This window comes from Ctenopharyngodon idella, chromosome 15, assembly GCF_019924925.1.
Source record: "Ctenopharyngodon idella isolate HZGC_01 chromosome 15, HZGC01, whole genome shotgun sequence".
Lineage (NCBI taxonomy): Eukaryota > Metazoa > Chordata > Actinopteri > Cypriniformes > Xenocyprididae > Ctenopharyngodon > Ctenopharyngodon idella.
Window position 1 is genome coordinate 15,705,488 of NC_067234.1, and position 27,852 is coordinate 15,733,339.

Sequence of the window (27,852 nt, forward strand, 5' to 3'; positions counted from 1 at the left end):
ACACACAGTATATAATTATTAAAAAAAAATATAAAAATAAAACAGGGCTAGGTGGTTGAAAAAAAAGTCTATATTAAATAGTTTTTTAAATAAAAATAAATATATAATTATATGGTAATACTTTACCATAAGGTCTTGTTTGTTAACATCAGTTAACTAATGTTAACAAATTAATCCTTATTGTAAAGTGTTACCAATTGGTATAATATAAAATGAAATAATAAATAAAAAATGAAAATATATTACAAAATAAAATGAAATTACAAAATAAAATTATAAACTAAAATAGGGCTAGGCGCCTAAAAGTAATGAAACATGTTTTTGAAAATTGTTTTTAATAAAAAATATATAACTATATTAGAAATTAAAATGAAATTACAAATTATATTTATAAAATCATAAATATATGATCACCAAATATGATATATATATATACATGTGACCCTGGACCACAAAACCAGTGATAAGGGTCAATTTTTTTAAATAAAATAAGCTTTCCATTGATGTTTGGTTTGTTAGGATAGGACAATATTTGGCTGAGATACAACTATTTGAAAATCTGGAATCTGAGGGTGCAAAAATCGCCTTTATAGTTGTCCAAAAATCGAAAATCGCCTTTAAAGTTGTCCAAATGAAGTTCTTAGCAATGCATATCACTCACAAAAATTCATTTTTGATATATTTATGGTAGGAAATTTACAAAATATCTTAATGGAACATCATCTTTACTTAATATCGTAATGATTTTTGGCATAAAAGAAAAATCGATTATTTTAAATCATACAATGTATTGTTGGCTATTGCTACAAATATACCCGTGCAACTTATGACCGGTTTTGTGGTCCCAGGTCACAAATATATATATATATTATATATAGGCTAGGTAGCTAAAAGTAATTGCAAATAATAATTGCAGAAATTGCAGATGCTATTTGATTTAATATTTTGTTATCTATTGCAATGAAATTCACACATTTGGGATTCTGTCTAAAGTGTGCAAATACTGGGGTCATTATATATAAACAGTCAGGTTTACATAAACTTTTAGGACAAAAATTTATGAATTTGCCCAAACTATAAAACTACTATAAATCATATTTAATGTGAACATTAAAATCAGAACGTTCCATAACCTACCTGTATCCTACTGTTACCCCAGTCTGCCACAATAATATTCCCATTGCCATCTACAGCCACACCGGTGGGTGCGTTGAACTGGCCGTTCCCTTCGCCATGTGAACCAAATTTAAACAGGAACTCTCCATCAGCATTGTAAACCTGCAAGAAGTTGTAAATCCAGAGAAAAAAAGACCACAAAAAAAAATGAACAATGTTAAGAAATGTGTATCATTAGCAACTTTGAATTATGCACAAAAGCAAAAGTTACACTGATGTGTCATTAATTAGAGGCAGGACATAATAAGAAAGAAACAGCAGACCTGGCTAGAGTTTGACAATTACACGTTATGGCATGTGGAACAATTTACGCAATAAAACAGAAGAACTCACCGTACCTTAACAGAATGATTGTGAAAGTCTGTCACAACAATTTCATTCTTGTTGTTTATAGCCACAAAATGGGGACCTTACAGCCATAGAAGGAGAGAGAAAAAGAGAGATTTACTATCACATTAAGAAGTTGCTGTTTTGTTTCTAAGGAATAGTCCGGCAGCACAGAGAACACTTGATTTATGCAACCACTTCCTGCACACACACACACATGCTCACACACATGCACACAAATCATTTCTCTCAGCATTGCTCTCTTTATGTGGATAATCAATTATTTTACAAAGCTTTCCAGAGTAGTTTTCTGTTTTAAAATGACCTCATTCAATATACAATGATACAACAAGAAATGTTGAAAAAAAGTTTAATACGCACTGAAGGCAGGGCCAGATTTACTCTGCTTTGGCTCTGTTGGTGTATTCGGAGTACTTTTGTCTGCAGAGAAACAGAAAGAGGCATCTGATCAAAACATGATCTGGCCATGAAATAAATGCTCAAGAGCAGTGCAGTAGCACAACAAACTGACAATATAAGAAACATTACCTGCAAACTGCCTCTCTGATGTTCCTTTGGCACCAAATTTGGTCACCAGTTTGCCGTTGGATTGGAAAATGAAGACACAGCAGGCCTTGTTGTCTGCTGTGATGATGTGACCATTCTTGTCCACAGCCACTCCTTTAGGTCCCATCAGCCGACCTGCACCAATTTTATTCTGCCAGAAAGCCAAGAAAAACACATTAGCACATAATTAGCAACCAATTAATCAAATCAACGTGGTAGACATTTATAGCAACATTATTATGCTATCTGATGCTTGGAAAAGTGAGTTAATGGCACAGTATGTAAGTTTCACCGCTAGAGGTCGCTTTTTCAAAACAATAACAAAGGCTTAGCTTGATGATGCCATGAGTGAGCATGGAATCATGGGAATTGTAGTTTTCACCTCCATAGCTGGTGGAAAGCAATCCGATGGGCAGAAATCATGTTCATGGATGAGCTAATGTATTAATTAGTTTTATTAAAGCTGCATGCCATAAGTTTTGCCTCTTTTTCGCCATCTCTGTTTGAAACCTGCAACTGCAGTTATTTGCGGCATTATCTCTACGTGGGTTGTGCATCGGCACGAATGTTTGCTGTCAGTCACCGCATCGGTGGATACTGTACTTCAGAATCACAGATTGTAGTCTTGGAAGTATGACCAAAATAAGAATTTTTACCGGAAAATGTCATCTGAACAAGTAAGTAACAAATCTGCCACGTGACTATGTGTGATTTCTAGAATTGTTTAATTTAATTTAATTTAATTTAATTTAATTTAAAAAGTCATTACTGAATTACAATTTAAAATAAAGAATTGTAATACATTTTATATTTAATGTTTTTTTTTTTTTTTTTATATTAATAATTTTTTGTTAAACAATTAAAACTACAATCATGAAAGAAAATGCAACTTACCTTAAACTTGCCATCTGGGGAGAAGATGTTGAGCCACCTGTTGTCATAGTCGGCCACAATAATGTCGCCATTCATGTCCACTGCAACACCAGTGGGGCGCTGGAGCTGGCCAGGGGAGCGACCTCTGACCCCGAACTTCAATTTAAATTGACCATCATTGGAGAACACCTATCAGATCACAGAATACATCAAAAGTGATTTAGTCCACATTTATTCATATATTCTCTTGTTAAAGGTGGCCGTCTGGTCTTACCTGTATGCACTGGTTGTTGCTGTCAGCTACTACGATTCGTCCGTTGCTGGTGGTAGAGATGCCCTGCAGGTTGGAGAACTCCCCTCGCTCTCGCCCCCGCGTCCCTGTCACATCAAATAAGAGGTCAGCTGACACTTTCTGACACAGGCCAACAATAAAGCAGAAATGACCTTTTCATCTTTACAGGTTAACTTAAAAGACTGCAACATTATTGCATTATTTTCTTTATAAAAAACAGGGTTCCCACACGTTTTGACCAGAGAATTTTCATTTATTTTCCCATGGCATTTCCAGTGATTATACAGAGCCCCTAATGGAAAAAAGTTCCCCCAAGAAACTTTGCGTTTGCTCGCAAAAGTTTTGCGTTCCCCCGAGATAATATTTTGCAAACGAACAAGTTTCTCGGGGGAACGCAAAACATTTTTCTGCATTTTCTTCGCCATGTAACTTTAGGGGCTAGCTTTTCTGACCAAAATATATTTCAGATATAAGCTAAATATATGCTGTAAATCTTGTGGCTTAAGGAAATATATTTTCAAGTTGGAAATATATTTTGTTTAAACCTTCAAATACCAAAATATAGTATACTTTTAAAATATATTTAGTGCAATCTCTGAAATATTATTGGAATTCGGGATACAATCTGATGTAAAGATGTAAATAAAACACCCAACTCACCCACTCTATAGATGAGTTCATCCTCTATGGGATTCTCCTTCTTCTTCGTTGTACTGTACATACTTGAGGGTCTGCGCACCGCCTTCTGGCGCACATGCCCTCCAGCCCCTCCACCTCCTCCGGGAGACTTCACGCGCCTCTTCACGTCATCGGGCGACTGCGGGGCGTCGCAGGGTTTAATGGCTCGCAGGCGGAAGGGGCTGCCCCTCACAGGCTGCCCGTAGAGCAGGACGGAGAAGGAGAACTCGCCCTCTGAGCGGAGAGTGTAGCCGATCTCATAAGTGCCGTTCTTGTTGTCTGTTATGTCTGTTTCGGTGACTGTTCCATCTGGACCGCTGATCTGAGCCCTCAGTGCAGCGTTTCCAGTCTTTACTAGCTCACCGTCTTTGTCCTAGAGAAAGCAGTTGAAGGCTTATGCTACGAACCTAAATCAACCTACAGCATTTATTACAAGGACAGTCCCTCTGAAATAACCTGTGGTTTGCGCTTTGCTCAAGGGCACAATGGTGTTTCATAAATCAAACCTACAACATTTTGGCAGATATTAGAAAGTTATTTTTATAAAAAATTATTTAATTTATTTTTCAATAATAAATAATTATTTTCATAAATTCAAAGCAAATTATAGAATTAAATACATTAAAAAGTATAACAATTTTATATATATATATATATATATATATATATATACATACAGTGCCCTCCACTAATTTTGGCACCCTTAGTAAATATGAGCAAAGGCGGCTATGAAAATAAATCTGCATTGTTTATCCTTTTGATCTTTCATTCAAAAAATTCACAAAATTCTAACCTTTCATCAAAGTAAAACAATTGAAAGTGGGGGAAAACTCACATTATGAAATAAATATTTTTTTCCAAGACATGTTGATCACAATTATTGGCACCCCTAGAAATTATTATGAGTAAAATATCTCTGAAGTATACTCCCATCTATATTTACATTTTTTAGCACACCAGGGTGATCATGAACATGAAATTGTCCATCCATGACTTCCTGTTCCACAGGAGTATAAACATGAGGAAACACAAAGGCCAAATTCCCGTAATCATTCATCACAATGAGTAAAACCAAAGAATATAGTTCTGATGTGCAGCAAAAGATTGTTGAGCTTCACAAAAGAGAAAGTGTCTGTAAGAAAATAGCTAAAGCATTGAAAATCCCCATTTCCACCATCAGGGCAATAATTAAGAAGTTCCAATCAACTAAAGATGTTACAAATCTGCCTGGAAGAGGACGTATGTCTAAATCGTCCTAATGCGCGGTGAGGAGGAGAGTTTGAGTGAACGAGGACTCTCCAAGGATCACAGCTGGAGAATTGCAGAGATTAGTTGAATCTTGAGTCTCAGAAAGCCTAAAATAATTACCCCCACAAGTTGTTCGAGAGGGTTTCAAGAAAATTCCTTTGCTTTCATCCAGAAACAATCTCCAGCATATTCAGCTGTCAGTCAAGACTGGAACTTCAAACGGGACCGGCTTCTATGGTCAGATGAAACTAAAAAAAGAGCTTTTTGGCAGCAAACCCACCAGATGGGTTTGGTGCACACATGGATAAAAAGTACTCCATGCCCACGGTTAAATATACTGCTGGATCTTTAATGCTGTGGGCCTATTTTTCTGCTGGAGGTCCTGAACATCTTGTTCAGATACATGGTATCATGGATTCTATCAAATACCAACAGATAAAAAATCAAAACCTGACCGCTTCTGCTAGAAATCCAATAATGGGCCGTGGTTGGATCTTCCATCAGGACAATGATCCAAAACAAACATCAAAACCAACACAAAAATGTGTCACTGAGCACAAAATGAAGCTTCTGCCATGACCATCCCAGTCCCCTGACCTGAACCCTAAAGAAAATGAGTGGGGTGAACTGAAGAGAAGAAGCACCAACATGAAGCTGGGAATCTGAAGGATCTATAGAGATTCTGCATGAAGGAATGGTCTCTGATCTTTTGTCAGGTGTTCTCCAAACTCATCAGGCATTATAGAAGAAGACTCAGAGCTGTTATTTTCGGAAAAGGACGTTGCAACAACTGGGTGCCAATAATTGTGGCCAACGTGAACTAGAGAAAAACGTTTATTTCATAATAAGCTTTTTCCCCCATTTTCAGTTGTTTTACTTAAATGAAAGGTTAGAATTTTGTGATTTTTTTTTAATGAAAGATCAAAAGGATAAAGAATGCACATTTATTTTCACAGCTGCCTTTGCTCATATTTACCAAGGGTGCCAATATTAGTGGAGGGCACTATACATTTATGAATATACGGCGTATATATATATATATATATATATATATACACACACACATATATATATATATATATATATATATATACGCCGTATATTCATAAATTATATATATATATATATATTTATTTATTTATTTTTTTTACTTTTTACTGTACAATAAATTAAAATATAAAGTAAAAAATAATGTTATTGTTTATATTTCTATCATTCATTTTAACTGTATTTATTATTTATTTATCAGACAGAACATTTATATGGGTGCATTGAACACTAACTACAACTAGGGTGATCACCCGGTTACTGCGTTGTTGAAGGACATTATATGTGACTTTGCGGGACAATGCGGGACATGTGAGAGATATATATTTACTACTAATATACTATGTAAATATTGATTTACATTAGTTGGAAAGCCTATTTGCCATTGCGTTGGATAATAACATGCTGTAATCGCCAATAAGCTTTGTTAATTTTAACCGGCCTACACTCAATTTGCCCTGGTTCGAGTGACACAGTGTAATTTACAGGACCTGTTCAGCCTGCTAAATATAAAGAACTGAGTAACAGGCTCATAGGTAAAAATCACATTTTATGCTAAAATAAATTTCCTTGAGTATAGCGACTACTTTATTTTCTTTATTAGAATATATGCAAAAATTAAATGTGTTTACTGCCACTAACCTTTGTGGTCACTGTAACAGTGGTGTTTTGCCCGACAACTGCATGTCTGAGACCCTCTCCAGTAGCCACGCTGGTGTGGCCCACGGCGCTGGTGGTGAGCAGGACTCCCAGGTTTTGTATGGAGCGACGCAGCCCCTCTGTCTCCACCTGACAGTCCAGGTGGCCGTTCTCATGGGGCTGCTCAGGGAAGGCGTGGCGGGCCAGAACGCCCATCCGCTCTCCCATCTGCTTCTGCACCAGGAGCACCTCAGTGGGGCTGCCATGGTTCAGCGCCTGCTCTGTGAAGCTACAACTGCTCTGGATGTTCTCCTTCCCTTGCAGTAATGAAGTGAGTTGAGCCTGCAGCACCTGCAACAACAGTTGATATAATTACAGCAGATGCCCCTTGAAAAATTAATAAAATAAAACAAATAATTAAATAATATTTGTGTCCACATAACAGCATATGGGTTTGAAATTACAGTACATAAGGGTGAGTAAATAATGGCAGAATTTTTTTTTTTTTTGAGTGAACTAAGCTTTTCACCTTCTGCTTAGTGCTGCAGATGTTCTCCAGGTCAGTGATGAGGGCAGTCTTGCGCTGGTGCAGTGCTTTCTCTAGTTCCTCGAATGTATTGCTGATCTCTGTCACTGCCTCATTCTTCCTGTCTGTTAGCTGCCTGGAGATCTCATTTACCAGCTCTAGGGCTGCAGTCAGCTGAGGAAGCCTGCAGATGCAGAATGAGGGCAATGTTCAGTCAAACTTTCCGTAAGGAGGTCATAGTGTGACTCCAGCAGTGGGCTATGCAAACACAGCAGAGACTCATAAAAAATGTTTTAAAAGAAGGGAAAACAAGTATTTTATTTTCATTAATTTTAAATATCTGAGTTTTAAACCTAAAGAATGATTCAGTGTATAAAGAATGGGTTAAAATGAGCTGCAAATACTGGCTCAGATTAACAGTGAGCTTAGTATTATTTTTGGCTGCATGAACCTGTTGCGAATTGCATCCAGCTGGTTCTTCAGCGCAGCTTTGTGCTGCTCCAGAACATCCCGCAGTGGAACGGTCACATGTTCTCTGTGCTCTCCTTCTGTGCACTCCAAACACATGGCCGTTTCACAAGACTCGCAGTAAAACTCCATGACCTGCAGAGGGCGGCAAAAACTCATTGAAATGCTGAACACACTGATGGAGAAAGACTGTATGAAATAAAATAAATATAAATATTAGCTGAAACAAGCAGAAATATAATAAAATACAAATATCAGATGAAAAACTTAAATTTAAAATTCAATTACACCTAAATAGAAATATTTAAAACAATAAAAATGACAAGAGCACATAACAAAATGATTACATTTAAACTAAAATTAAAAAGAAAACTGAAATAGTATATACTAAATACACTAAATTAAAACAGTATACTAAATAGTATATAAATAAAAACGACTTAAGTAAATAAAAACATTTAAATACATTTATCTTTTTGAAATAAAGCTTAATAACAATAATAATAAAAACAATAACAATAATAATAAAAACAATAACAATAATATATATATATACATATATATATATATACATACACACATATATATATAAGCAATAAGGTACTCGAGGCTGTGCTGTATTGTGAATAAGTCACGGCTGAAGGGCGTTGTTAGGCACGACGCGAAGCGGAGTTTTATAAAACGGTTACCACATGATACAAATATTAAAGCCAAAAATATGTATCAATGCAACTTCCATGAAGTAAACTTTCAATAAAAGCCTTACTTCCGCCGGAAAAAAATAGTCCCTGACCGTGAACAGCAACAGAAGTTACATTATTACGCCATTAGATGGCGGTAAAGACTGTCTTTATGAGTGTGTCAGTCAGTAGCGAAGACTTTTACATTGAAAAGACTGAATTGTTGTGAACACGGAACAAGACGCAACTGACAAATGCTTTGAGTAGCGCTGTCAGTCACGGGAAAACCCCTTAACTGTTAAAAGGACAAGATAATACATCGGACATTTAAACATAGGACTGACCTGAAGGAAAAGCTAAATCTGAATGCAGGTTATAAACTCACTCACTCGATCTCTTTCTCACAATTCTCACAATACTCTTCTAATACAGTAAGCTTCAATGAACAATATCAAAACAGTTGACCAATCAGAATCAAGGACAGGAACTAACCGTTATATATATAAATAATACTAAAATAGCACTTCTGGTAAATAAGAACTAGCTTGGTGTATTCATAGGCACATAACTACAAATTATAATAATAACACTTTACAATAAGGTTAAGTTAAGCATTAGTTAATGTATTAACTAACATGAACTAACCATGAACAATACATTTGTTACAGTTTACTAATATTCGTTAACGTTAGTTCATGAAAAAAAAATAAGTTCATTGTTTGTTCATGTTAGTTCACAGTGCATTAACTAATGTTAACAAGATTTTAATAATGTATTAGTAAATGTTGAAATTAACATTAACAAAGATTAATAAATGCTGTAGAAGTGCAGTTCATTATTAGTTCATGTTAACTAATGTAGTTAACTAATGTTAACTAATAAACCTTACTGTAAAGTGTTACCACAGTCTTTAATGTCAAACACTGCAGTACACAGTTAACGCTAACGTTAATAAGAACTGACAAAGAACTAAACTGAACAGAGAGTATATATGCAGGGTATATAAATAAGATACAGCTGATAATAATCACAGAAACAGGGGCATAATCAGAAACCAAGGAAACCAAAACTAAACAGAGCAGCGAAACAGGAAATAAAGAAAACAGAACAGAATATCAAAATAAGAGTCCATAACCGTAACACCTATCAGCAGCGAAGTATGTACATTTAGTTCATTAGTCCATATGTGTGCATGCTTACCTTGCCCTCGTGGTTGGGGCAGGACAGGGGCGGGGCGTATGTAGCGGCACCGGCTGACTCCAGCCCACTTGAGGCCTCGGGACGGGTGCAGTCCTGCTCCCTCTGCAACACTTCCATCAGATTAGTTATGAAGAAATTGTTCTGCAATGCTGCAACACCCTTTTCTGGCAGGATGGAGGTCTGTCTGCACACTGGGCAGGACAGGGTCAAGGACTGAGGGGGGATGTAGTTCTGGAGACATCTGTGATGAAAACATAGTGCAAGACTTAAAAGCAAGCTGTAAAGATTTCCCTCCACATCTAATGGATTGTAAATGAAGATATAACCCAAGAGGTGATCAATAGTGGTCTGTATTTTTTCAGTCTCATTAAATTTTAGTGGTAAATATTTTGACAGGATGATAGAAAATGAAAGTAGCTAACAGTCATGTGAGGAACATATGATCTGTTGATAAAAGCGGAAAAAAATGAGGCTCACATTCCAGCTCAGTGACAGCAGAGGGAATATGGTCATCTCTGTCTTTGCCTTACCGGGCAGTTTCTAAACATTATGTCATACGACAGCCATTCTAAAGCACAATCCTGCATCTGAGTCATTGCTTTCCTACTATTCTGGAAGCCCTGAAGAGCATTACGTCAAAGTGTACATGTTCACTGGCATGGTGGAGTTGTGCGGGGGATTCAAATTCATTCTCTATAGTGGTGAGTGTTGAAATCTTGAGAAATGTTGAACTTTATGCAAGAGGTGAAAAACAATGGGCGGCAGTAAATCACTGTGAGGTCAAGGCAGTGACGTCTTTCATAACCATTTCAATTTTGCTTAAATTACATTGTTATGTATTAAGCATTTAATTCAAAAAATATAACTAATTATTTAATCAGATGCCGTTTGGATGCTTTCAATGTGCTAGACTGTGGCAGGATTAACAAAAGTGTATTAAATTGATATTATTTTTAGCACTGTTTTTTTTTTAATTTAATAAATATTATTTTGTAAAGTTTTAAATGTGGCTAGACTATGGCGGGGTTTAAGTGCAAAGTATATAAAATGTGTATGTGTCCTTTGACAATCCAGAAGTTTTTTTTTTTATTATTATTATTTTTTTTTTTTTTTTAATTGAATATATGATATTTTTGTAAAATTATTGTAAGTATTATTTCAGTGTGGCTGGACTGTGGTATTTCTTTTTTAAAATGTGTATTAAATTGATGACAATTCAGAAATAAAGTTTGTTTTTTATGTAATTATATATATATTTTTTAAATATAATAAATATTATATTATTGTATAAAATGTTCAGTGTGGCTAGCCTGTGGCAGGATTAACAGTGTAAAAAAGCATATTAAATTGACATTGTATGTATACTCCAGCAATTTGGAAATAAATTGTATTTTATTGTGTTTTTAATTTAATAACTGTTACATTATTTTGTAAAATTATTGTATTATTTTAAATACGGCTACAGAAAAAAGACTTAAAAACAGCATCTGGATGGGGGCTCATTTAACTGAATTATCCAAATGATCTGATTCACTAAAGTGAATAAAATTCCCCAACACTTCATAAGAGAGAGAGCTATAAAGCTATGTTTGGCTATAAAACAATATTACAAAAAAAAAAACGAAGACGCACACTATTAACACACTGAAAACAGTCAAGCTACTGTCGTGCTACTAAAAATGTAGTTAGTTTAGTGTCTTTTTTTAAAAGTGGTTACTCCCCAACACTGGAGACAACTAGATTGCTGTAATTTTACAGACACACTCCCAAAGCGACAGACCTCTAGTGTTTTGGGCGGTATTGAGCACGTTTCTTCCACACCAGTGAACACAGACAGTCTTTAGCATATTCTGAAAGTAACATTCAGGCTATTGCGTGATTGCAATCATTTGATCATTCATGCACGAAGCACTTTCTATTGTGATGTGTCAGTTTACCTCTCGCAGAAGGTGTGCAGGCAGGGCAGGACTTTAGGATTGTGGTAGTGCTCCAGACAGATGCTGCACACCAGGAACTGCTTGTCTATTTGACGCACCACCGGGCTGGTGCTGCCGCTTTCCCGCTTAGCCATCGTGAGAGGCATTCAAATGAAGAGACAGAGGCCTCTCAGACTATAAGAAAGAGAGAGAGAGCGTTAATCTTTGAATACAGCTGTAGTTCTGCCTATTTCATCTCAACAATCCCAAGGAGACCAAGGAAATTTTGCATAAGCTTGCAAAAGCATTGATTTCATGCAAAATTACACAATAAAGGTTTTTATGCATGGCAAGGTTCTGAGGGAGTAAAATTAAACATTATCTGAAATAAAATCACACCTAAATACAATTAAATAATATTTCCACACTTTTACAAAATATGTTTTCCAAAATGTGCATAATTACTAAATACAATTTGTTGCACAGTACAAACATTCTAATAATATTTACATTGAAAAGTTAAATTGAAAGTCTGGGTCGAGAACAAGTGTATAACAAAATATAACAGGCATTTGAAAAGTGGCAACACATTCATTTATACACTAACACATCTTTATACACTTTGTCTGTGAGTCTGTGAGATTTTTTTCTTTAATTAATACTTTTATTCAGCAATGACTAATAAAAAATCAAAAAGTGACATTTCAAGATATAATGTAAGTCTCTGGTGTCCCCAGAATGTGTCTGTGAAGTTTCAGCTCAAAATACCCCACAGATCATTTATTATAGCTTGTCAAATTTGCCTCTATTAGGGTGTGAGCAAAAACACACCATTTTTGTGTGTGTCCCTTTAAATGCAAATGAGCTGCTGCTCCCGCCCCGCTTTCCAAAAGAGGGTGGAGCTTTAACATCTTCGGTCGCTCAACAACAACAAAGCTGGAGAATCTCACGCAGCCAAAATGAGGATTGTCAGTCACGGTGTTCAGCCTTACATTGTTCAAACCGGAGTCGACACTGATGGAGAGACTCAGGAAGAAGATACAACTTTTAGAATGAAACTGGACGTTTCTGAACGGTTAGTCGATAAATGTATGTAGTTGCTGTGGAGTTGATTCAACTCATCGACTAGCATGTGCCGTCATGTTAATCTTTTGTGCTAAACCCGTATGGACGCCCACTTTAGCGTACCTGTTTGCCAAACAGAGCCATACACACCAGACTAACATTTAAGATTGCTATTGTAGCAAAATACCGCTCGGACAGAAACGCTCCTTTTTTAGCAATCGAGCTTCCCAGGGTCAACTTGCAGGCTATCCAAGCTAAGGAGACTCTAAATAGTGTTCAGTGTTCGTCTGTGCAGCCAACGACAGAACAGTTAGCATTTATACATTTATTTTATTACAAAAGATTTTTATTTTACAATAACACTGTTATTTTAAACTTTAGTATTCATCAAAGAATCCTGAAAAAAAAAAACCCACGGTTTTCACAAAAATATTAAGCAGCACAACTGTTTTCCACATTGATAATAATAAGAAATGTTTCTTGAGCAGCAAATCAGCATATTAGAATGATTTCTGAAGGATCATGTGACACTGAAGACTGAAGTCATGATGCCGAAAATATTGCTGTTTTTACTGTATTTTGATGTGCAGCCTTGGTGAGCACAAGAGACTTCTTTCAAAAACATTTAAAACATATTAATGACCCCAAACTTTTGAATGATAGTGTGTATAATAACTAAAAGAACGTCTGTTCAACCCCCTAGGACGTAAAAGTGTCCATAGGAAGGAACAGCCTGAAATGTCTGAAAGCAGGAGCTTTGGCCATCAGCTATATCCATGATACACATCCATGTGAACATCTGTCAGCTCAGATAGAAAACAGATTAACCCTGTTCCGTCCATCAACTAACAACACGTTATTGTTCAATATAAATAAATGTGAACAGAGCAGCAGTTTATCATTTACAAACAAATGTGAAATCCCATGATACCCAAAACATAACAGTCTTTCTGTTATTAAGGGTCATCTGTCTGTCTGTGAATGTGTGCTTGTGTAAGCACATGGTATTGTTTGTTGTTTCAGCGACCATGTGCTTCCTCGTCTGCCATGATTTTCCAACTCTGACCCACGTCTGATTCTGTTGTCCATTTTAGGATTAGAGTGTGAGGATTTTGTCTACTTTATATTCCATGTTGAAACACAAGTGACATGGCAGGCAATTCTTCTTAGATGACAAGCATGAACAGCTGGAGAAACACTATAACTGTACTAAATAATACTGTAAATAAAAGGGTAGGTCCATGTAACGTCAAACAGGCTGGTAGAGGTCAGGTCACGCCTAATTTCCTAATTGTTTTTACTAAGAAAAGTGTATTCAATTGGCGTTGTTTGTGTACTTTGGCAGTTCAGAAAGTTTGTTTTATATTTTATTTTGTAAAAAAAATTAAATGCAGAATTAAAAATAGTGCATTAAACTGTCATTATATGTGATTAATATTTAATATATATATATATATATATATATATTATTATTATATTTTTGTAAAAAATATTGTAAATAATGAATGTAGCAGGATTTAAAAAAGTTTATGTAGTATTTTTGTCCATCTTAAATTTTTTGGAAAGACCTCACTGTACTTCTGTCTCTCACAGCCTCGTTTTTACTCATGTCAAATGAAATAAGGTCTGTATCTCACATTAGTGCAGTGATGAATGAACACACCAGCAGCTGTGAGAAGACAGGAAAACTGCAGACTCATCCTTCACATCCTGGGATTAGAAACCTCCCAATTCCCTCATGACTAACCTGTAACGTCAGACGTTCTGTGCTTCTTATGTAATCTTTCATTTTCAGCTTGTGGAAAAGCAGCAGATTGTGGTTCCCTGGAGCAATATTCTCTTTTCTTTATGCTCCCTAAAGTGTTTTTTTCCCCTCTTCAGACTTTAATAATAATAATAATTTAAAAAAAACAAACAAAACAAAAAAGCACACACATTAGAAATATTATCTATCTGCCACACCTTTCGTTTCTGTCTCATCACAGGAGGAAGGAAAAAAAAGGAAGCCTCTAAAAGGCACTTCCTAAAAATCCTCCCAGTTCCTTCCTCTGTGTTCACACACACAGAGAGACAAAGAGAGAGAGCAAGAGAGATTAACTAGTCATTGCTAGCCACTGGGATAAATATAAAGATGAGAAAGATTTCCAAAATGAAATTCAAAAAAGCAGCTGTTCTTATTATTACAGAAGAGAGAAAACCCTTGGGAAATGTTGCTAGCAGTACAGTAATTGACGCTGTTTATTTGCACACGTCTGTATCTATGTTTTAGCACCAAATTCACTAAAGAAATTATGCAAATCAGGCACATTTTAAAGGGGTCCTATTAGTCTTGATTTTGTTTTTGGGGTGTACTAGAATATGCTTTCATGCTTGTTTGTTCAAAAAACATTATTTCTCACATAATTTACATTATTACAGCACCTCTCCCCCCAGTCTGTTTCGAAGAAGCCCCTCCTTTTAAAAAAGGAAATGTGCTGTGATTGGTTAGCTGGCCCAGTGTGTTGTGATTGTCACGCCCCTTACCATAACCGCAAGCTCTACTCAGATGTAAATATTATGGCGTCAATTTCAAACCAATTCAAGCCTGATTCAGACTTAAGCTACAGTCCGCAAGTTTTGCCTCTTTGTCGCCATCTCTGTTTGAAACGTGCAATTGCAGTTATTTGCAGAATTATCATCTTTACGTGGATTGTGCATCAGTACGGCTTCTCAGCGCGGATGAATCTAATGTTTGCTGTCAATCACCACATCAGTGTGGATACTGTTCTTCGTAATCACGGATTCTACGTCTTGAAAGTATGACCAAAATAAGAATTTTCACCGGAGAATGTCATCTGAACAAGTAAGTAACATGTCTGCCACTTTTGTTCTGACCAAAAAAAGCATTACAGTAAAACACGCTAACAATGGTGATTAAATCTAACGATCGCTTAGCTCGGATCACGTCAAACCGTGCAAATTATTATTATTGTTATACTTTGTTCTCAAATTGTTAATGTTAACAACATCAGCATTGCGTGACTATTAGTGTGTATTAGTGTTACCTGTAGATTTCCATTTCTGTAGCCACTCCACAGTCCGAAGTCTTTTGCTTTTGACCACGGGTGAATCTCCAGTTGTCACTGATGATTGTCATTTAGACCTTACTGGATTACAATCCGCCATCAAAATGATAAGTTTAATTATTGCAGCTGCTGTGAGAAAAGGCTATAAATGATCTGCCGCCTACAGCACATGCCATATAGTCTACTAGCTGGGACTCCTTTATGTAAACAGTTGTGACGTAATGACACAAAGACGAACGGCTGCATGCTCGCGGAAACCCACTAGTACCATTTGAATTAGTAAACATTATTACAAGCTTACCATTGTGAATCGGGCTAAGGTAAGGAGATAGTTTTGAACACTGGCTGGTTATGTACTTGCTCAAAAATTGATTTTGGATAATTTTTAACCAAAAATAAAGTTACGGACGGCAGCTTTCAGAATGTTAACAAACAAGAGGATCGTGCAGAACGGATTTCACGCACTGTGAAATGCAAAGCATGCATTTCACAGGACGTTTGTGATATGTGGTATATATATATATATATATATATATATTTTTTTTTTTTTTTGTAATTTTCTAATACATTTTAGATACAATGTTATGTTATACACCACTTAATACAAATACACCACTTGGTATTTGTTGGAAAACTATGGTAATACAAACAGTAATCAATCACAAATCTGTGTTTAATTTTCCTAAGGGGCAGTGAGCCTGACATGTTGGGTAGCAGGTGAGCAGAGAAAAAGCTTTGCCCTTTGTTTACATCATAGCAACAACATAAAACTTATAATTGGAACTCTAAATAGAAAATGCAACTACAAATAATAAGACATACCTAAAAGTTGTGAGTTTTGGAAACGGGTTGGAAAAAACAGCATCTTTTTGGCAGCAACACTGTTTTCTCTAATGCAGCTCAACCAGGCCTCACCCCTTTATTTGTATATTATTTTGGCAGGGATTATTTAAATGAGTAATATTGTGACTTCACAAAACCCAGAAAAAATGTGTTGTAGTCCAAACGAGTCGTTCACTGTAGTTTTTGGAAGCTAGATTCCCTTTGGAGTGGACTTGATCTTTGTAACCTTGCAGATCTTTTTTATGCTAAACCAGTAACATTACACACTAAGTTAAAAAAAAAGCATAAAAAAGCCAAACACAACAGGTATGATGTGCTCCCTCCTTAGATCATCATCTGATCCATTATGGGGCCATTCACACAGAACACATTTTTGCTTTTAAAAATGCAAGACGCAGCCCTCAGGAATGGTTATGAGATGTGGTGCAATAACGAAAAGAACAGAAATAGCTAAACAGCAAAAATGTACAAATGAATGCAAAAAATGTTTTCTGTGCAAACAGCCCCTAATGCTGTCATGATCAATAGAAAATGTACACAATAGTAACATTTGCAAATGTATATAATATAATTTAATGATAGCAAATATGATGCACAAAAAATTGCTGTGCAACTGTTTAGCAAATTTGCCCCACTGCTTAGCTACTGCACATGGGCGTTAATTCCAATGTATAAACACACACAAAACACTAGAAAGATTATCCATGGTCATGAAAAACACACCAGACAGAGCTGTGGATTTTCTCAAGCAGACCTCATTGTTTGGTTTCCTGCATGCTCTAGCCAAGCCCAGTAACCAAGAAACACCAGCGCAGCCCCCCTCGCTGTCCCGCCCCACCCCCTTCATCATAAGCCCTGAATGAGAGCAGCTGAACGCTGACATCATAGCTGCCCTTCCCTCCTTTTTTGACCGCTTCTCGCTGTCTCTCCCTCTCTTCATGCTCTCAAGATTCTTATGCATACTCTAAAGCCCAGTAGAAATTTCAAAAGCCTTTAGCTGTAGCATTTCAGACCTGAGTCTGTGTCTGTCATTACAGTCCATGTCCTATGGGCAGACTTGAGAAAAAGTACCATAATTAGGCAGTAAACATGTTACTTTTTGTATCTTATGGTCAGTGGAAAATCAGCCATGTGAAAGTTAGTCCCAGTCCCCCCATGTTTCAACATGAGGATGGGTAGATGATGACCAAATTATAGCTGTAATATAAATTTGAAATCTTTAGGTTAGTTTTAACTATAGCATTTACTGGAGACAAGAGTAGTCCAAAGTCAGTCCAAACCACTAATCATGCAAAATGCAATATTATAAAGGTAAACTATGTAACTTTTGGCTCTCTAGTGGTTAAAAAAACAAAACTGCATGCATTTTGCGGAAGAACATTGTTTTGGTTGTGCTTTGGCTCTGTGTGACTGTGCGGATGAATATGGTTATGGTACTGCTCATAAAACATTCACTACTAGGCTTAAGAGATAAAACCAGTTTAAATGGAAAGGATCTCAAGCCGACTAGACAAACATGTTATATATAGCTATACCCATTAATAGACATGATGTATCCTTGAAAATAAATTCCAGCACAGAGCTGCAACAGCCATAATCAAATGACCACAATAGATAATGCTTTACAAAGAACTGTTAGAGAGCTACATATGGCAATTTATCTGTTCAATAAAAAAAACTTACTCACCTGTTGAGTAATAAAAACATCATCTCTGCATAGCTTTTACAACATTTCAAATCCCTCAGCTCTCGCAACCTTCAAAAAGCCAAGCTAATGTTGATTCTTGTTTTATTACGAGCTCTGTAGCGTTCTCTTTTTGCCAGCAGACTCTCCTCTGTTTTGCGTTTTGACTCCCTGGAGGTTCAAAATTAACTGATCCATGTCAACCTTTCTCACTCATTGTGACATCTAACCTATGCCACTCCCACACCATACACAGAGCAACTTTTCTCTATTTACGGATATGACGAGGCACGCACAGGCAAGTGACGTATACACAATTCACCAGGAAAATCATGCCAGCTTACCATAGTGAATCAGGGTAAGACAAAAACACATTTTGGAAGAAGGATTGATGATGTATTGACTCATTATTTAAATATTTATCAAAACACAGTGTACCTTTAAGCAAATTAAATATTAAGAAATGGTTTAAGTTAATAATGTTGCTTTGCTTAGAATGTGAAATATAAACTTGTAGCAATAAACCATATTATGCGATACTCTCATCTAATCCTTCTCACACTGTGTTAATAGCTTAATTAGCCAAAACCTCATGAACAGTCTGGATCAGATACTCTTGAAAACAACATAGAGTATATTCACACCCTCATAAATCCAGCCTTGAAGAAAAATGTTTTCCCTTAGTGAAGATATTACAGAGTTTAGTGTGATCTTAAATATGTCTGTAATAAAGTTAATATTAATCACTGATTTAGACAATCAAAAGCCACTCTATTATATTGCTGCTATAGCTAATACCAAGAAATAAACCCAATAAAATAACATTACATTTTTATCTCTGGAATCATATTTCCTTATGTATACCTCCAATGAAGGCTGGGTAAGAACTTTAATAGTCACAGTATATTCAGTATTCACAATATATGCAATAGTTTCCTAAAAAAACAACATCAGATTAGTGTCACGGTGTTTGTAGCAAGAATGAGTTTAAGCAGGATCTAGTTGCAGCAGTAAAACTTTAACAATAACTCAGGAGAGATTAAATTAACACTCAGGAGAGAAAACAAGACGCAGGAACACAACAACTAACTTAAATAGATGTAAGAACAGACAAGGAAATAATCTAATCAGGCAGTATCCACAGAGTCTAAATGAGCGAGTTAACAAGGGGTAGGTGGACACAATAGGTTGCTCAGGTAACAAAAAACTAGGAAACAAAGTCACACACTAGGAAACTAGGGCTGTGTCCGAAATCGCCCCCTATACCCTTAAATAGGGCACTATTTGAGGGGACAGCCATTTGTAGTGGTGTCCTGAAACCATAGTGGATGTTATTGAGTGCACTCATTCAATTCCACAATGCGCCACAATAATGAGTGTACAACCAATGTACACTCAACAACTAGAGAATACCCATAATGCACTGTGAGAGTCGCGCCGTGCGCCGAACGAATTCCCGCGTCTGACCGCAGCCATCCTCTGGTCACTACGCTTGTGGTTGCAGCATAATATCATACAGGTATACATTTATTTTTACTTGATTATTAAATTGTTTAATTATGCTATAGTTTACATGACAGAGTGCAAGATAATTTTTTTCATTACTACTGGAGCTGCTAGTTTGCTATGTTTCAAATGATTATTAAACAGCAAGCACAAACTATGTAAAAGCGGCAGCCCTTCCGACGCACTCAGTGTCCGAATTCACTCACTTATTTTCATTCACTCCTTCAAGTGGACTATATTAGTGGACTAATGTAGGGAATAGTGAATAAGGGTATAGGGGGCAATTTCGAACACAGCATGCATCAACTAAGGAAGACAGGAACTGGGGACCAAACCAAAACAGAACATAAACCTGACAATTAGTTTTGTGATCCCACAGTCTTTCATGATTTCACACAGAACGTCAAGACTGTGATACATTTTTTACTGTTTACTGTCATATTAAAATACTGATACTGTTTTACAGGAATCTTTGATGAATCGTTTTTTATCCTGGCTTTACACTGGCATAGAGAGTTCATATATACCACACAGTGAACCTTTACCTCAAACTACACAAATATGCCTTTAGATGTCCCACAAAGCTGCATAGTAATGTGGACAAACACAATGAAAAACAAAATATTGCAAGTACAGCTCTAGAGTACCTTCTACAGCAGACAGTACCGACCCCACCATACAGTGATTTATGATTTTCTGCTGAATGCATCTCATTTACAGTGTGCATTCTGTGCAAGCATAAATATTCAACAGCAACAGCCATTGTGAAATACTTATCATCATAATCAAGTGGCTTAGGATAAAAAAATATGTATATTATATATATATATATATATATATATATATATATAGGTTGCGTATAATGCAACATCTCCACATGCTAATATTAAAAATAATATTCATAACAGAATAAAGGTGGATATACTTAAACTGAATATCATAAGGTTTTAAGGGCCTTTAACATATTTCTTTCTTAATGCCCAATTCTAAGATCTTTTCTCAGCAGGAATGGCGTTTAATAGGATTGTAACGCTGACTTACAATAAAAAAAAAAAACTGGGTCTAATCTGCCTGGGACAGAGACCGCCTTCCCTCCCCTACAGCTTACTAAAATAATAGAGTGCCTGTTTAGGACAGTAGAGTTCAGTAGATAGTCCAAGACTGCATCATTTCTATAAATTTCACTTTCTGGCAATTAGTCAACATTAGTGAAGCCACTCAGCAATACAGCATGTGACTCTTTCCATTACCTGTGTCTAATTGCAGGATATTGCACACAGCAGGCAATAAGCAATTTATCGCAGGGCTGCAGAAAACAATTACAAAAGACCCTCGACACCAGGTCTTCAGAGTGTGCCTTCAATACAGATATCCACATGTTTAGACTTTTAAGAAACGTATGACATCTAAAGACCCAGAGGAAGCAGTTGCATGGATTTATCCCATATAACTAGGCTGATCTTGCATGCTGAGAGTTGCGTAAGTGGCATTTACAGTGTTATGTCTGGGGAGATGCCTTGAGTCTCAGAGCACTAACAGAAATGATGCATCCGTGGTTCTTTATCCTTATATGTCTGGTTTGAACTGCAGACGTGGGCCGGACAGTTACTTCCTGTTACTTCCAGACACCGGATCAACATCCGGTGTGTACATCCATAAATAATGAACAAATGCAAAAGTCTTTTAATATGGCTTGCAGACACTGGCTGTGGATTTATATTGCATGATATATTTCACAGTTGGACTATGAGCAATGATCTTGCATAGTTTTATTGTTCTCTCTGTATAAATATGTAAGATCAAAGTTCAAGGCCTAGTGTTTAACATTTGAGTGTGCAATTCCACTGCTTTAAGGGAAAGTTGAACAGTTCACACCCCAGTTTCTGTCCTTATGGAGGACGTTTACACAGCTTTCTTCTATACACAACAGTTCACAGTGTCTGTCAAGCTTCAAAAAGGCACAGCATAAAAGTGGTCCACGTGACTCTTCTAAAGCCATATGATAACTCAAGAATGGCTCTGATAATCATTGAGTTGAACACAAGAACTGGATCAATTCCATTTGAAAATAAATCATTCTTTTGGGTTGGTTCTTTTCAATGAATTGTTGATCCAGTTCACAAATTGGACTAGAAAATGGAAAAGTCAGTGAGTTAAATTCAAGAACCAGACCAGGGCTGCAAGTAGATCACTGAAAATATTGGCACCAATGGTGTTTGCGATCATCTTAGGCTTACAATGCTTCCAGAAAATGCATCAATGAATCGTTCAGTCCGATTTGTGACCTGAATGTTAAATCAACAGTTTAACCAAAAGAACCCATTCAAATTAGTGCTGTCAAAAGTGCCGACTTGGGTACCATGTCAGTATTTAAATTTTAAAAATGTGACGATACCAGCATTTCCCCCTAGCATTTGTTGAGCGGATTCTTAAACACCTCTGATTGGCCATTGTGTTCACGCACTCAACAGATATGTCTGTGATTGGCTACAAAGATCAACGCTTCAAAAACATATTGTAAATAGGCCTCCTTTTCTTCACCGAGCCCTTACACAGATACACACGGGAGCAATTGAAAGCAGATGTCTATCAGCGGTCTATTTATAACATGTTTTAGAAGTGTTGTAGCCAATCACAGACATATCTGTTGAGTGCATGAACACAATCGCCAATCAGAGATGTTTAAGAATCCACTCAACAGAGCTCAAAATGCTAGAGGGAAATGCTGGTATCGTCACATTTTTAAAACTTTAGTACTGACTATTGACAACACTAATTCAAATAAATAATTAATTCGCACAAATGACTAATCCAGTTCAAGTTCAACTCACTGACTCACCAATTCAGGTAAACAACCTTTATTTTCTTTTTTTTTTTTTTAATTTGAAAGAAAGCCAGTATGATCTGTCATGTATGTAAAAAAAGCTGCGTGCAATTCTTCAAAACTATCTTTTTGTCATGACACGAGACATAAGGGTTACACTTTATTTTAAGGTGTCAGTATTACAGTGTAATTATACATGTATTTGCTAGTGGTGTCGCGATATCCCGGTATTGGCGATAACCGTGATATTCAAAACATGAAAAATCGATATCGTGTTAATTAAGGGTGTGACAATATATTGTGATAACCGAAATATTTAAAATGAATAATACGCATTTTAATATGACACGTAAATAATCCAGCACCAGTACCTGGTTGACATACAATAGGTGGCGGTATTTCACCTTAACGCTGCCATTTGACATAAAACAGAAGAAGATGGAGCGCGCGCAGCTGCTACTGCCTTGCAAAATGCATAGCAGAACATGTGAGCGAAAACGTTTTTAGTTTCATATTTATCTTTAAATATTATAATGTTATTTTTAATTTCATCTATGTTAATTATGAAAAGTGAACAGCACGAGTAAGATAAGATAGCTATACATCATAAGATGCGCAATATATCGGGAGACATGGAGTGGGTCAGACATGATTTAGACCACTTCATTAAGTTTTGTTTTGTAGAAAGCCTTTTGTTAAAGTGATTTTCATTTTGTATAAATTGTATCTTAATTTTAATCAATGTTTCATCAACAAATTGCCTGGATTTAATACATAAGAAGCAAATATAGCAGACAATATAATGGAGGCGCCGGCGCGATCGCTTGCACGTGAACTGGAGCGCGTCTCATAAATGAACCGAAACTCAGCGTATAGGCTACTTGCCTCACAGACATGAGGAATATATCCTATAGAAAGCTTGAAATATCTACTTTTAAACGAAACATTTTTAAAGAAATAGGCTACTCTAAATAGACTAATATAATTTCTGCCTCTAGATAAAATCACATAGCATGGTGTTTAAATTGTGCATCAGAAAGTCTTTTTAGTTCTTCAGGATACATTCAGGCAGTGTTTTTTACTCCAGCTTGAAATCATATAAACTAAATGCTTGTCTTCCTTCATAAAAATTTGCTAAAGACAGAGAATGCAAAAAGTAAAAATTATTGTGCCTTGTGTTTATCAGTTGTTTATCAGTATCCGACTACCCTTAAGTGTAGTTTTTGTATGCAATGGTGTGATTCATTGGCTTAAAGGTTTCTATAGATATCGCAATATATCAATATCGTGAATTCTCTTGGCCACGATAACCGTGGTGTACTAGTACTTACCATAGGTTTAGGGTTAGGGTTAATTGCATGTAATTATGCATAATTTTGAGTTATTACTACAGTAACTACATGTACCGTGTAACAACGACATTGTAAAATAAATTGTTACCGACATAAGTAAATAGTGACTAAACTAATACTATTTACTTGTCACATTAATCAAGAAAGACTGCTACAGGAAGCTGGTGTGAAAGTAGATCAATTCAAATGCAGCCTGTAACGCAATCCACTTCTAATCAGTGTCAAAATAAACACTGAGTGGCTTTTTCTGATAATAATATCAGCATATCATACAGCTCTTTTGGCAAACTAACAATCAAGGTTGGAACAGAGGAGGTTAATAACATCAACTCTGATCTCTATCCACACACAACCAAGAGCGGATCTCATCACAAACGAGACAGTTCATTAATGTCTTATCACATCTGATCCTGAATAACCAAAGAGTGCTGTTATGAGGCATAAAGACATGGCTGTCCTGCTGCTGAGGTGGCCCAGATGCCAAGTCCATTGAGAGATGCTTGGCTCCTGTTCAGCCTAATGAAAGCCTTGTCTGCTGTGCCACACAGCTCCCTGCGTCTTTAAAACCAGATGGATGAATCTGTCCATTAGTTCCTATCAGTTACTCCATATCATTTAGCCAAGGATTATTCAACGCCACATTGACTCATTAGTACACTGTAACAGGCAAAGGGATGAAAAACGAAGCCATTTGTCTTTTGGTAAATGACATAAGATGCTGACGCTGAGGCAAAGGCAAATTGCTGCGGTACAAGTTAGGCCACATTTTCCAAAGCAGTCATTAGTCACACTATGTAAACTTGTGTTACTGTCCACCAGCAGTGTGGTGAGGTCATCTGGACACTCTCTGTGTATCTGCAGTAACCTATAGCATGATAAATTTGTATTAATTATTGATAAATGTATTTATTTATTTATTTAATGCATAAATTATTTAAATATGATATTGCATGATACATTATAGGATATAATTTTAATTAATTACCTAATTTATTTATTTTAATTTTACTGATATTTGGGTCATTGATGAATAAGGTTTTTAAAAGTGTAAAAAAAACAAAAAAAAAACATAATGAAGATATAATTAATTCTGTCAGGACCACTATCGTCAAATATGACTGATAATGCATAGAGTTTGTATTGGCGGTATGGTTCTGTTCTGGGTAAGAACTCCCTGTGCATCCATGCAGCCTAGCATGGATAAGAGCAGCAATAACACCCCTAGGGTAAACAGAACAGAACCAACATATGCAGATATCTTTAATGTCAATAATTTAACATGTACACATATTTCAAGAATTAGTCTGATTCAGGGGAGTCATAAGGCCAAATCCTGACTGATGAGAGAAGGAGCTGGGGATGGAGGAGGGTAATTAGCTCCTGAGAAATGCAATAGCTACTGATGATACTGAGGAGCTTATATATGGATGCTGTGATAGGCGTCGTATTACTATAGGTTGACGCGAGCTGATGCGAGCTTGACTGACGTGACCTGCCAGAACTGACGCTAACGCTGGATTTTTGAAGTTTTATTAAGTGTTAACAATGAGATTATGTGATTTTTATAATCAATTGACACTGCTTTTTTACAATATGGACAAAATTTGCCACCAAAAAAGTCATTTGATTTAACCAAAATTTCGATTTTACCAAATGACACTTCTGGTTATACCGATTAACAATATTTTCAAACAATGCTAACAGGCTGATATAGCAAAAGGACAATCAAACATTTTATATTTAGTACAAGTTTTAAAAAATATTATAACATTTTCCATGTTTTATAGCGGTTGTACCGAATGACCTGATGTTTCGGGACCAACATGTCCTCCAACCAATACGCCCATATAGGTCGTTTGTCACTTCCCTGAAATACGACCCATGGGAGCATTTAGTAAAGTTGCACCCCTATGGACAACAGGACACTTTCATTTTAATGCGTTGTACCCTTTTATCTGTGTTATATTTCGGGTTTCGCATTGCAATATACAACAATATGCAATCATGTGATCATGTGATAGTGGGTTCGATCCCAGGGAACGCATGTGCTCATAAAGTGTATATGCACTATAAATCACTAAGAGTGGGTTTAGGGTTGGGGTGGGTGTAGTGAGTCGTTAATAAAAAAATCAGTTTTGCTAAATTGAAATAGGACAAACGATGGGTAAGGGACCGTGTAAAGAGTCCACACATTGCATTTAAATGATGAACACCCATTTTGCTTGGTAACGACGGTCATACGTAATTTCATGGTGACAGACGTAACACTACACTGTCATTATTTTTACGCCAGCTAGGGGGCGCATGACTAAATATAGGTCGTAATAAGGTGCTTGAAAAAACGACTTATAGCGTCAGTTTTTGGAGGAGGACAGTCTCTTCAGGACATGCGTATGAGCAAGTGAAAACATGAATTTTTCAAATAGTTAAAATAGAGTTAGTTACTTTGTTTCATGACCTTTGCAGGTGTCTGAATGATGTCACATCCTGTCACATGATACTGACCGCATGACTTGATCTAAAATGGTCCCTTTATATTGGTTACTCCGAATGACATCAATGAAATTCATTTTTCCGGACATTCTTTCTCATAACAAACGACTTCTACACATAATTTTAATACCATTTTGCACCATGTTTTTATATAGTGTCATAAAATAATGCCAGAATAAAAAATATATACATTACATTTTTAGATATTTTAATCACAAATGAAATGGCTGTATTGTCCTTTGGTCAGTTAAACTGAATGACCTTTTGACTCTTCAAAATCTTTAAAATACATTTATATGAAGCAAAATTTTATTAAAACCTTTTGGATTCAATAAAAGAGATCTAGTTGTACTGCCTTACATACTTTGTATGTCATATCTTTGTTTTTTATTATTTCTAAGGCCTATGATAGTGCATGATGCATTAAATATGATAATAATGGTGAATTTTAATTTTTTTTTTTTTAATTTTACTGATATTTTTACTGATATATTTACACTTTTCAACTAAATTGGTTATTTCTAATATGATATTGCATATGATATCATTTTATTAATTTATTTTTTTAACTGATATTTTTACTGCAATATTTACACTTTTCAACTAAATTTCTTATGTAATTAAAAAAACAATAGTCTTTGCAAGTAAAAGAATAGAATGTGTTATTTGCACAAATTACTTTTTTTTTTTACATACCAGTCATTAATTCTCAAGTGAGAACCGCATAGCATTTAAAAGTAAACAGTAGATCAAAATTATTTATTTTTTATTAATTATTTATTTTTGTAATCCAATGATTATTTAGTTCTTGTTCAGACAAAAAAAAAAAGAAATGAAACATTAATGAAAAGTCGGCCGTAACACCAATACCTATCAATCTGAAAAGTATTTTAATGCCTGCGAAAGTCTTTAAAAGTCTCTTTACTTTGATTGTAGAGGATAGAAAAAAGAAAGAAGAAGAAGAAGAAGAAGAAGAAGAAGAGAGACATATCCAATAAAATCAATCTCACACTACCTAGACAAATCTAGTCAGCTTGATTGGACTCATTGTGATGCATGAGTGCAGTGTAAATTCTGCACGCACACACACACACACACACACACACACACACACACACACACACACACACACACACAGAAATACACAAACTGCACATTTCTGCAAGGTCAAAACATTCCAGACCACCAAGCGCCGCCCAGCCCCCTGTCACCTGGATGACAGGACTGCAGTGTAAACTGTCACTCACACGAAGACGTGATTCCTGCACATTGATTCACCTGGAACGAGTTGCTGTCTGTCTGTATGCTTTGCTTAACATCAACCTGACAGCATCTGTCCAGCACAAACAAAGCCAACACTAGCCTTCACCAAACCCTGTCCAG

The 27,852-nt window shown here is 36.1% G+C and overlaps 1 protein-coding gene across 2 annotated transcripts in view; it reads right to left on the reverse strand.

Moving 5' to 3' along the window:
• trim3a (tripartite motif containing 3a) overlaps positions 1-27,852 on the reverse strand; it is a 32,768-nt gene that overhangs the window by 2,018 nt on the left and 2,898 nt on the right. For both annotated transcript variants that reach the window (XM_051861921.1, XM_051861922.1), the window contains exons 2-13: positions 11,659-11,832; positions 9,722-9,962; positions 7,825-7,976; positions 7,377-7,557; positions 6,851-7,198; positions 3,896-4,286; positions 3,218-3,321; positions 2,965-3,132; positions 2,053-2,221; positions 1,885-1,944; positions 1,515-1,585; positions 1,138-1,278 (exon numbers count right to left, since the gene is read on the reverse strand). In XM_051861921.1, coding sequence (XP_051717881.1) covers positions 1,138-1,278; positions 1,515-1,585; positions 1,885-1,944; positions 2,053-2,221; positions 2,965-3,132; positions 3,218-3,321; positions 3,896-4,286; positions 6,851-7,198; positions 7,377-7,557; positions 7,825-7,976; positions 9,722-9,962; positions 11,659-11,804 — 2,172 coding nt within the window. In that variant the 5' untranslated portion in view covers positions 11,805-11,832. The remainder of the gene's footprint in view (positions 1-1,137; positions 1,279-1,514; positions 1,586-1,884; positions 1,945-2,052; positions 2,222-2,964; positions 3,133-3,217; positions 3,322-3,895; positions 4,287-6,850; positions 7,199-7,376; positions 7,558-7,824; positions 7,977-9,721; positions 9,963-11,658; positions 11,833-27,852) is intronic.